The sequence below is a fragment of the Oryctolagus cuniculus genome, chromosome 3 (assembly GCF_051225735.1).
Source record: "Oryctolagus cuniculus isolate XC-2025 breed Fujian yellow rabbit chromosome 3, ASM5122573v1, whole genome shotgun sequence".
Lineage (NCBI taxonomy): Eukaryota > Metazoa > Chordata > Mammalia > Lagomorpha > Leporidae > Oryctolagus > Oryctolagus cuniculus.
In genome coordinates, this window is record NC_142869.1 from 129,259,499 (window position 1) to 129,272,218 (window position 12,720).

Sequence of the window (12,720 nt, forward strand, 5' to 3'; positions counted from 1 at the left end):
CCAGGGAGTGCAGTGGAGGATGGCCCAGGTGCTTGGGCCCTGCACCCCATGGGAGACCAGGAAAAGCACCTGGCTCCTGGCTCCTGCCAGGATCAGCGCGGTGCGCCGGCTGCAGCGGTGGCCATTGGAGGGTGAACCAACGGCAAAGGAAGACCTTTCTCTCTCTGTCTCTCTCTCTCTCACTGTCCACTCTGCCTGTCAAAAAAAAAAAAAAAAAAAGAAAGAAAGCAGTGGAAGATAACCCAAATACTTGGGCTTCTGCCACGCAAGTGGGAAACTCGCATGGGGTTCCTGGTTCTTGGCTTTGGCATGGACCAGCCCTAGCCATTGCTGTCATGCGTGGAGTGAATCAGTAGATGGAAAATTCCTTTCTCTCTGTCATGTTGTCTTTTTTTTTAAGATTTATTTTATTTATTTGAAAGAAAGAGTTACAGAGAGAGGCAGGGACAGAGAGAGACAGGTTCTCCATCTGCTGGTTTACTCCCCAGATGCTGGTTCATTCCGGCAATGGCCGGAACTGTGTCAATCTGGAGCCAGAAGCCAGGAGCTTCTTCCGGGTCTCCCACGTGGGTGCAGGGGCCCAAGGACTTAGACCATCCTCCACTGCTTTCCCAGGCCATAAAGGAGAGCTAGATTGGAAGAGAAGCAGCCAAGACTAGAGTCAATGTCCACATGGGATGCCAGGGCTTTAGGCCAGGGCTTTAACCCACTGCACCACAGTGCCAGCCCCTGTCATTTTGTCTTTCAAATTAATAAATCTTTTGAAAATTATAAGGAGTTCAGGTTGAGTCTGTTGTAAAAATCACAATTTCTTTGAGGTAAATTTTGGTGAAACTTGGTAATAAAAATATTCTTAGAAGCAAAAGAAATTTTTATTGTCAAGGCTATTTCTGCCGAAATATTATCAATTTTTCTGACATCTGTCAGGACAAATAGTGCTTGTGTATTGTGTTCCGGCTAAGGAAGTGACATTGTGGGCTTTGCTTTTGGCCAGAGGTTGTTTATCACATTTTTGTAGGAACTGTTAATAAAGTAGAAAAAAGGCATGAATAACTGATTCCATGAAAGAGAGTGAAAATATTCAACATATCTTTTTGGGGAGGAGTATAAATGGTGGTAGTAATGTAAAATGTATGTGAAGAAGAAATGGGGTTCTAATAAAGGAGTAAGGATTTATATCGATCTTCTAGAATATGGGTTTGACAATTAGAGTGATGAGTGAAGGCTTTTAGAAAGAAAAAAAGAATCTGGGAGTCAAGAAAATAAATAAAATGAATTCACCTTTTGTTTAAAGCATAATTTCAATGGAATGTTTGAATATTCTAAACTCAGTCATTTTTCACCGTGGAATACATTTCTTGTCCATACCAGATGGAGTAATAATTGTAAGAGTAAAGAAGATAAATAATTATACTAAATAAGACAAAGTATCCCTTGATACATTTTGGAAGGTAGAAACTATTAAACTATGTTGAATACTTCCTTCACCAGCAGAAAATTGATTTTGACATTTGGTGTATAGTATAAAAATAATCTGAACACCTGGATTTTGACAGGTTTTAACAATAAAAATTAATAAATCTGATGTAATAGCAAGTTAGATAAAAGTAAAATATAAACAATTCACCTTTGTGTTTGCTTGGGTGGGAAAAATCCCTAAAATGACTCAGCAAATTTATTTCTGTTTTCCCTGAATCAGTTTCTCAACTCCCTGTAAAAACAGTAGTAGTTGTAAAACTATTATGTTACCAGGCTTGTGTGCACCTTGTATATTTGCTTAACCAAAATGTAAATATTAATACAATTGGTTATTAATTTAATAGACAGCATTTGTATTAAAATGCTGGAAGCTAAAAACTATGTCAGAATTTTGTAATTGTAGATTAAATTGATCAATTTTATCGTAATTTTTGTGTAAGGTAAAGATAGGGGTCTTGTTTCATATTTCTGCTGTGGAGATCAAGTTTTCCCAGAACTATTTGTTGAGGAGACTGTCCTTCCTCCGGGAATTGATTTTATATTAGTTGGTTGTAGATGCATAGATTGATTCCTGGAATTCCTATGCTGTTCCATTGGTCTACCTGTCTATTTTTGTATCAGTATCAGGCTGCTTTCATTATAACTGCCCTGTAGTATGTCTTGAAATCTGGTATTTTTATGCCTCTGGCTTTGTTTTTATTGTATAAGATTGCTTTAGCTGTTTGGGGTCTTGTGTTTCCATTTGAATTTTAGCATTATTTTTTCTAAATCTGAGAAATATGTCATTGTTCTTTTGATTGCGATCACATTGAATCTGTAAAATGCTTTTGGTAGTATGGAACTTAAGATGACGTTAATTTTTCCAATCCATGAATATAGAAGATTTTTCCATTTTTTATCTTCTTCTATTTCTTTTTAAAACGTTTCCTAATTTTCATGTAGAGATCTTTTACTTCCTGGTTAAATTTGTTCCAAAGTATTTACTTTTTTGTAGATATTGTGAATGGGATTGATCTAGAAATTCTTTCTCAGCCATTGCATTTTCTGTATATACAAAAGCTTTGACTTTTTTGTGTTAATTTTATATCCTGATACTTTATAAAACTCTTTTATGAGTTCCAGTAATGTCAAAGTGGAGTCTTTTGGTTCACCTACATATAGGATCATGTCATCTGTATATAGGGATAGTTTAACTTCTTTCTTTCCAATTTTTATCCATTTTATTTCTTTTTCTTGCCTAACGGCTCTGGCTAAAACTTCCAGGACTGTACTGAATAGCAGCTGTGAGAGTGGACATCCTGATATAGTTCCAGATCAATTCAGTTCTCATTCAATTAGGTGCTGGTTGTGGGTTTGTCATACATTGCCTTGATTGTCTTGAGGAATGTTCCTTCTGTACCCAATTTGCTTAGAGTTTTCATCATGAAAGGATATTGTATGTTTTCTCTGCATCTATTGAGGTAACTCTATGGTTTTTGTTCTTCAGTTTGTTAATGTGATGTATCACATTTATTGATTTGCAAATGTTGAACCATCCTTGCATACCAAGGATAAATCCCACGTGGTCTGTTGAATGACTTTTCTTATGTGTTTTCGGATTCAATTGGCTAGTATTTTGTTGAGGATGTTTGCATCTATGTTTTTTTAGGGATATTGGTTTATAGTTCTTTTTCTCAGTTGTGTTTTTTTTTTCTGGTTTAGGAATTATGTTGATGCTGGCCACATTGAAGGAGTTTAGGCAGATTCCCTCCCTTTCAAATGTTTTGAATAGCTTGAAAGAATTGGATTTAGTTCTTCTTTAAATATCTAGTGAATCCAACAGTGATGCCATCTAGTTCTGAACTTTTCTTTGCTGGGAGGGTCTTTATTACTGATTCAGTCTCCATCTTAGTTATTGGTCTGTTTAGGTTTTCTGTGTCTTCATGACTCATTTTTGTTAGACTGTATGTGTCTAGGAATCTATCCATTTCTTCTAGATTTTCCAATCTGTTACCAAATAGCTCTTTGTAGTAATTTCTGATGTTTCTTTTTGTTTCCATGGCATCTGTTGGTAAATTTCCTTTTTCATCTCTGATTCTATGGATATGGGTATTCTTCCTCTTTATTAGTTAGCTGGGCCAATGGTGTATCAATTTTATTTTTTTCAAAGAATCAACTCTTCATTTCACTGATCTTTTGTATGGTATTTTTAGTTTCAATTTTGTTTATTTCTTCCCTAATTTTAAGAATTTCTTTCCTCCTACTGATTTTGGGTTTGATTAATTGTAGTTTTTCTAGGTCCTTCAGGTGCATTTATAGTTCATTTATTTGGTGTGTTTCCAATTTCTTGATGTAGACCAATTGCATAAATTTTCCTATTAACACTCTTTTTTGCTGTATTCCATAAATTTGGTATGTTTTCTTGTTATCTTTATTCATTTCTGGAAGTTTTTATTAAATTTCTCTTTTGATTTCATTTTTTAACCTAGAAACCTTTTATTTAAGGCATATAAACTTCTTGCATTTCATATATACAAATTTAGGGATATAGTGATGCTTCCTACTCTACCCTTCCTCCCACTCCCACTCCTACTCTTCTTCTAAGACCCACTGTTCATTCAGTAGCATGTTGTTCAGTCTCCATGCCAAATGTTTTTGAGGTTTTGGGGTTGTTAATTTTCAGCTTTCTTCCATTGTGGTCAGAAAAGATGCATGGTATTATTGTGATTTTTTTGTGCATTTGCTGTGATTTGCTTTATGGCCTGGCATATGGTCTATTCTGTCGCTCCCCCTCTTCGTGGAGGAACGACACAGGACCCTGCGCTGTTCTTTCGTCTGCTCGGCCCTCCCCGGGTTTGCTGCTGGTTCTTCCCGGGTTGGCTACTATCCCTTCCACCTCCGTGGAAGGGCAGTTCCCCCTGGCCGCATTCCCCACTTCCGCAGGGGAGCGGCACACCGCCGGCCGGGTCTCTCGGGGGCTGCACGGGTTCCCTTAGATGTTCCCCATAGATGTTCCTGGTGCATGCCGTCTCTCTCCTCCTTTATAGTCCTTCTCCGCCAATCCCAACTCGGCTGCCCACACGCCGAGTACGCTGCTCTCCAATCAGGAGCAAGTCCTACAGTTAATTGGTTGAACTGGAGGCAGCTGTGCGGAAGCTGTTTACTTCTCTCCCAGCGCCATACTGTGGGAGAGCAGATGCACAGAACAAGTCCTAATTCGAGCAACTCAGTCTAGTCCGGATTGCTCCCCACACTCAGTCTAGTCCGGATTGCTCCCCACATATTCTAGAGAAAGAATGTATATTCTGCAACTGTGGGATGAAATGTTCTGTAGATATCAGGTAGGTCCATTTGGTCCATAGTGTAGATTAATTCTTTTGTTTCTGTGTGGATTTTCTGTCTAGTTGATCTGTTCATTGATGAATACGGGGTGTTGAAGTCCCCCACTGCTATTTTATTGGAGACTATGTCTCCCTTGAGATACATTAGCATTTTTCAAATAGCCAGGATCTCTGAAATTGGGTAAATATACATTTCTTGTAGTCATTATCTTCCTGTTGAATTGATCCCTTAATTATTACATAGTGCCCTTTTTTGTCTCTTAATAGTTTCTATGTTAAAGTCTATTTTGTCTGATATTAGGATGGCTACATCTGGCCGGTGCCGCAGCTCACTAGGCTAATCCTCCGCCTTGCGGCGCCGGCACACTGGGTTCTAGTCCCGGTCGGGTACCAGATTCTGTCCCGGTTACCCCTCTTCCAGGCCAGCTCTCTGCTGTGGCCAGGGAGTGCAGTGGAGGGTGGCCCAAGTCCTTGGGCCCAGCACCCCATGGAAGACCAGGAAAAGTACCTGGCTCCTGCCATTGGATCAGCGTGGTGCACTGGCCGTGGTGCACCGGCCGTGGCATTGGAGGATGAACCAACGGCAAAGGAAGACCTTTCTCTCTGTCTCTCTCTCACTGTCCACTCTGCCTGTAAAAAAAAAAAAAAGGATGGCTACATCTGCTCATTTCTGCTCTTCGTTACAAGAACTATCTTTTTCCATCCTTTCACTTTCAGTCTGGTTGCATTTTTGTTGTTGAAGTGTGTTTCTTATAGGCAGAAAATAGATGGGTCTTGTTTAATCTATTCAGCCAGTCTGTATTTTTTAACTAGAGAATTTATATTCAAGGTTACTATTGATAAGTAATGACTTAGCCCTGTCATTTTTTCATAAATATTCCTATTGTTTGCTTTGGATTTCTTCTGTACTTTTACTGGGAGATCATTTTGATTATATTAATTCTTCCAGTTCATAAACATGGAAGATTTTTTCATTATAAGTATCAAGAAAATGTTCAGATTAGTCTATATAGTTCTAATTTTGCAATTGCCTTTATATAAGCGATAATGAAGAAAAAGGAAATTGCTACATCTTTGCATGAATGAGGAATGCATGTAGGAAAGTGACAGTCCTAAAATATTTCCTGGAATTATTTTGGAATCATACCAGGGTGTGGATAGTGAATGAATGTGAGCTTAAGTTCACAGCAATGTGGGATGGAAAGTCCTCTATGAATCCTTAATATATATATATATATATATATATATAATATAACTATAAACTATATAAACTATATAAACTATATAAACTATATAAACTAATAGGAGCAGCTGAGTTTACCATTTGCATGCTCAAATGTGCAGTTGACTTAGCTTTGGCAGGAGTGTGATGTTTCTTTTTGGGTGTTGCTGGAAATTGCCAATATGGAAAAACTGTAGTATTTCATATGACACACGGAGAAAATTACTATGGATTTTTAATATACTTTGGCTTATGTTACCAAACATTTACATGGATAATTTATAACAGAAATTAGTACGTGAGGGAGTATAAAAATAAACTCTCATAGCCATAGTATTATAATTAACATTTAAACTACATAAAATACATTCAATTGAATAATTCTGATGGACTTGTCCACTTGTCCACTACTATTACTACTTCACAAATATTTGGCTAATCTGCTTTCTCCTCAGGTGAACTAATGCCCTGACAAAACTCTATTTTTGCAATTAAATATATTATGCTACATATTTTCATTCAATGATAACTTTATTAGAAATACTAAAAGTACTATTCAAAAGATATAGTTTGTTCACTACATTACATTTTACTTTCCTTTGATGCTTATGTGTAGCATATGATGATGTTAGAACAAATGTTTTCCTTTTCTCCAAATTTAATGCTCTGATTATGACCTCTTAATATTTTCATATATTATTCTAATGATAGAAGTAAAAACATTCATTGTGCTACTCTAAAATACTAAGCTTGTAATGTAACAGTAATAAATATACAAAATTAGTAGATTTAAACTGCAAAGTTAAATGCAAATGCAAAGATTTTTCCTAAGTATACTCATGTTTGTTTTATTAGTTTATTTTAAAAATGACTATGTGATTCCATATTTATTAATATAGAGACTTACAATGATGAATTTAAAATTGTATTTCTAAGATTAGGAGAGGTAAATTTTTTCTTAACGGTTTTTCTACCTTTATCAATGTACTCCTGTTTTCTACAAATAGTATATTCCCAACATAAAGTTTCTCTAAATTTTAAATTACCCTGTAAAACTTCCGTATCTACAGCTGTGCTTATATTTAGTGAAATTAGTATAACTCTTGACTTTCTTTTTTTTAGTGAAGCACTTATGTTCTCTTATTGGTTCTCTCTACCCTACCAACTGGGAACTCAGCAGCAAGACCAGTGCATTTTCATGGCATCTCAGTAGCATGTTAACAATGCTTCTAGATAGAACAGAAGGAGAAAAGGAACCTATGGTAAAAAAATGTGTCAAAAGTTGGAAAACAATGATACTACAAACATCATTAATCAAAGGCCATTTAGTTCTTAGCATTTCAGTTTAAAATTAATGTTACTTCTTAAGTTTATCAAACTTTTATTGGCCTCCTGCTTTTGGATTGAGTATGGGCATTACATTTTTATGGGTGTATTTTTTGACATTTGTATCTGTATTTAATACATAAAATGTGGAGTTGAAACTATAGAAATGTAAAATCAAGATACCAGATTTAAATCCTTAGAAGTTATATAAATCCATTTCATTTTCTTTTTTTAAAGATTTATTTATTTATTTATTTGAAAGGCAGATACAGAGAGAGACAGAGGTCTTGCATCTGCTGGTTCACTCCCCAAGTATCTGCAATGGCCAGAGCTGGGCTGATCAGAAGCCAGGAACTAGGAGGTTCTTTCAGGTCTCCCATGGGAGTGCAAGGGCCCAAGGACTTGGGCCATGTTCTACTGCTTCCCCAGGCCATACAGAGAGCTGGATAAGAAGTGGAGCAGCCGAGACTCAAACCAGTACCCATATGGGATGCCAGCACTGCAGGCGGTGGCTTTACCCACTATGCCACAGCGCCAGCCATTTCATTTTCATGACATACAAATTGGGATGCCAATTAGTACTGTAAAATAAACCAATCAGGTAATTTTCTTGGGCCTTTTTAATTTCTACCATAATATCATTTCACAAATATTTAATATTTATATTCAGCTTTGTCTACATGTAAAACAATGCCATTAAACAATAGCAATAAGAACAATAGCTTTTGGCTTCATTTCTGTGTATATAATATCATTCCTCATAGTATTGTCATGACTATTATTCCACTGAGTTTTATGAAGTGTATTTAAAAAGTATTTTAGTGTCTGAGTTTGCTAGCAAGAGGATATATTTTATAAAAGAAATAATTAGTGTGTCTGTGCTCCTTTACCACAGGGTTTTAGAAAGTGCTCAGTCATTGGCCGGCGTGGCGGCTCAATAGGCTAATCCTCCACCTTGCGGTGCCGGCACACTGGGTTCTAGTCCCGGTCGGGGCGCCGGATTCTGTCCCGGTTGCCCCTCTTCCAGGCCAGCTCTCTGCTGTGGCCAGGGAGTGCAGTGGAGGATGGCCCAGGTGCTTGGGCCCAGCACCCCATGGGAGACCAGGATAAGCACCTGGCTCCTGCCATCAGATCAGCGCGGTGCGCCGGCCGCGGTGAACCAGCCGTGGCAGCAATTGGAAGGTGAATCAAAGGCAAAGGAAGACCTTTCTGTCTCTCTCTCTCACTGTCCACTCTGCCTGTGAGAAGAGAAGAGAAGAGAAGAGAAGAGAAGAGAAGAGAAGAGAAGAGAAGAGAAGAGAAGAGCTCAGTCGCTAAGAATGAAATGGCTTTAAGGATCCAATGACAATCCTCCAGGCATTGTCATCTACAGAATGAAATGGTCACTAAATTGTTCAAATAATAAAACAAAGCCACTTAGGCTAATTAATAAATGTTGACATTTCACAACTACCCTTTTAGGCATACCTTTATAAGGTGTGACAACCTTAAGTTTATTTGTGGATTTTAAGTATACAGGTGCATTATAGATTATATGAAGATAAAATAACTTTTCATGGAGTACACTTAGATTCTAACTCTGTAGTTTAGAAGAAATACGTGAGAGATGCTTTAATCTATATTCTTCTGTCCTCTACATAGATTATATAATAGGAAAATTTTGACATGGGACATGATCTTGCATGTGTGTAGCTCTTCATCCTAAGGTAATCTCTTGAGTCATTTTTTGGTGTCTCAGACTGTGTCTTAATGCCAATGTGGATATGCTGATCACATTAGAAAGTTAATATTTATTCAAGTTTTTAATGAAATCTTTAACGAATTGTGAATTACAGCTCATGAGTAATTCAACAGTGAAAAATGAAAGCGAACCTGCTTTTCTTTTCAGAGATAACTTGCCCTGTAACTCTTCAGTGGCCATTTGAAAGGCCTCATTTTGTAATTTCTAAAATGTTTTTAGTACACTGTAAAACTTGGGCTAACATTGTTGATTAAAGATTAACTAGCAAGACTTGTTAACCTGCTACTTCTTTTTCACAAATATCTAATGGCTTATTATGGAATTAATCCTGGTGATTCCTTAAAGCCTAACATCTGAGAACTCAACTGTTTCCCCAGTGATGTATTAGAAGTGATGTATTAGAAGGTGCTCCTCATGTTTTTATTGTTTAAGTTAAATCTTCAAAGTGTTTGCAGATGGAGGAGGTGATGGTAGAGAAGGAGAGGGGAGAAATGGGAGAAAATAATGTGAGGGAGGCAACAAAGAAGGAAAGAAAAAAAGGAAAATAAGGAGAAAGGAAATTGAGTTGGAAGTACTACATCAACTAAGAAGAAGAAATTATGTTTTATGAAAATATATCCCTGCTGAATAAAAGACAGAAAGATTCTGTCGTAATCCATTGCTACTGGTTGTTGAATGTTTGAACTGTATAGATGCTGGTCAGAGATTGTTTTTGAAGAATGAAGTAGAAAGGTGATAGGATTTGGAAAAGAGTTAGGTTTTAACTTGCAGATTTTCAGAGTTGAAAATGGTACTTCAATCACTGAATGAAATGAATTTCAATGTATACATATAATTATTCCTTTATTAAAATTGAAGAATTATACTTTCTTTTAGTACTCTCATTTTAAAATTTCTTTCAATATTTGAAACTCAAATATGGCTGGTACTATATATACTTGCTAATTTTTAACTGATTTAAAAAAACATTTAAAATGTCAATAATTCATACTTATCTCCATTAGTTTTCTCATAATAATTATTCTCCATCTTCTTTCCATGTGGATCATTACAGAAAAATCTGTTCTGTACAGTAAGGTAGTTATATAAGTCATTATTCTTCATCAGTCAAGATAATTTTATTATGTTTTGTAGTAAATGATATGTTAATACACAATACTAGTTGATGAAATAGGCTAGAATAATAATTCACAGGTTATGTGCATGCTTTTTCATTAAAATATTTTGTTAATAAGTTATTTATTAAAGATTACAGCAAGACCTCAGAATATTCTATTTCACAGCACTTATTGGAATCAGAATAATGTATTTTGTTATTAACATCTAGTTCCAATGTTCATGTTCTAGTTAGCTTCTGAGTGCCACAACCACTTTTTGTGTGTCCTACAGCTTATGATAACTATTGCTTTTTTAAATTACTACTAAAAATCACTAATTTTTCAATACAGGTAATGGATTAGGAATTAGAATTGTGGGTGGCAAAGAAATCCCTGGACATAGTGGAGAAATTGGAGCCTATATTGCCAAGATTCTTCCTGGGGGAAGTGCAGAACAGACAGGGAAACTTATGGAAGGTAAGAATAAGAAATTGCAAAGAGAAGTGAAATGAATGTAAATATATTCATTATTAAATATTATTTAATATGAATTTTCTCTTCCTTTTGCTGTGTAGATAAACCTCTCTCTTTAGAGTTCATTGTGAAATTTTGATATAGCAATATAAAAGAAGATATATGCACAAATATATTCATTTTATATTGAATTGCATTGTCCTTCTGGCTGTTGGTTAGATATGGAAATATGCTGTTTAAAACTAATCCAAATATTTAATGACTGAGACAATTTTATTTAAAAAGCATTGATTATCTAGATGAATGTTTCATAGATACCAAGCAAAGTTATATTGAAATCAGAGCTACAGAAATTCAGAAGGTGATTCAGTACATGCTAAGGTCAGGTCAGTGGACAACCTGCAGGTCAAATCCATCATCCATCTGTCTGTAACTAGAGTCTGATTGGAATACAGCTGTGATAATTGATTTGCAAGTATTATAGTTGGATTCTCAAAGTGTACAACTGTCATTCAAATAATGAGGTCGTGCACATTCTCCAGATCCTTTTTTTTAACCTGTATAAGGGGGCTTTAAAAGATTTGTGAAAAACAGTATCATGAAAAAAGTATGCAGTGATTTCAAAATTTTTTGCACCAAAATGAATTTATCTCTTATTTCCATTTTTCACAACTTTTTGAAGTACCCTCTTACATAGTTTGCAAGTATTCTATATTATAATTAACAATGTCTACTATAAAGTAGATACTATCTGTTTATTTAATCTATAAATAAAATACTTCCTTAGAAAAAATATTTTTCTGTTATTTCATCATTAATAAGATTCTGCCTGTTATTTAAAAATTTTAATTATGTTAGAAATGATTCACTGTCATTCTCTTAAATATATTGGAACCTACCCAAACCTTAGAGTATGGGAGTGAACAAAAGCTATAGGCAGTATTTGCTTGCCAACTTGCTGCAACTCTTTAAAAACTGGTGAACCCATCCCCCTAAGTTCTATGTAATGTCACCACTACGATAGCTTGTATTGGCATTGGAAGGAACATGAGTATTTACCATGTGAAAATAGACAGATGCTAACAATCAAGCTTTATTTGTTTGTTTTCAGAATGCCAGTTTACTAGCAAATGACCAAAAAGTACAGCTGAATGCATATTATTAACAATCTTCTCATGACATTCAAAAAACAAGTATGAGTCAAGAATTAACAATTATGAACAAAACCCTGGGTCAGTATAAATTTTTTACAACTATAAGACTTTCACACCCCATGCTGATTTTTGAAGTTGCAACCTAGTCTGGATATGTGAACTGAGACACATGTTTAGAGTTGCTTTCACATAGTACATTCCAGAAGGAATTGAATATTCAATTTTTTTGTAAAAATAAAAATTATAATTATTACTGTTCCTGGTATTCCTTGAAAAAGATAATTAAATAATTTGTAGATAAAATTTCATATCCTTCTTTGGATTATACAATAAAAGTAAGCAAATACTACAAATCAAGGTGATTTAAAAGACAAAATCAGCAAAGTATATGATGATGAAGTGAAGCTTTTTTCACTTAGTAGCCAACATGGCTTTTTTAAAGGTCATAAGTTTCATTTTTAAAAAATGTAGTACAAACTCATTCAAGAGAGGAAACTGAAGTGAACCTAAAACTACATTTAGGATTTTACAAGCTCTAAGACTACCACTAAAGTCCTCTTACCTTGTATTGGATCTAGTAGTTTTACAGTTTATCTAATTGGTTTAAAGGGGAAATCATTAGAAACTATGTGCATGTGATTAAAGATTTTATTTTTATTAGCTATCTATTTATTCATTCTCTCAAAGTTGGCCAAATTATGAAGTCTCACTCTTTGGTGAGTGTGGATTTTCTGCTTGGAGTCCTGTTCTTGTGTAACCCACACACATGACTTGTTACTTAAGATTTCCAGCTTTGCTTTATTTACTCCTAGAACACAGATCTTTAGTACAGCACTTGGTACTATTTCTAGTAGGTTCATGATGCTACCTTCACTGCTGATATTCAAATACTGTTCTTTAATATTAA

The 12,720-nt window shown here is 35.4% G+C and overlaps 1 protein-coding gene and 1 long non-coding RNA gene across 12 annotated transcripts in view; one reads left to right on the forward strand and one right to left on the reverse strand.

The window, feature by feature from the left end:
* The window catches only part of PCLO (piccolo presynaptic cytomatrix protein), a 524,563-nt gene that overhangs the window by 363,869 nt on the left and 147,974 nt on the right, over positions 1-12,720 (forward strand). For 9 of the 10 annotated variants that reach the window (XM_051842636.3, XM_051842635.3, XM_089329388.1 and 6 more), the window contains one exon: positions 10,537-10,662. In XM_051842636.3, coding sequence (XP_051698596.2) covers positions 10,537-10,662 — 126 coding nt within the window. Of the gene's footprint in view, positions 1-10,536; positions 10,663-11,770; positions 11,908-12,720 lie in introns of those variants that run through there. The other variant, XM_089329389.1, reaches the window with a different exon arrangement.
* LOC149127508 (uncharacterized) overlaps positions 1-12,720 on the reverse strand; it is a 127,368-nt gene that overhangs the window by 46,537 nt on the left and 68,111 nt on the right. The window lies entirely within an intron of this gene.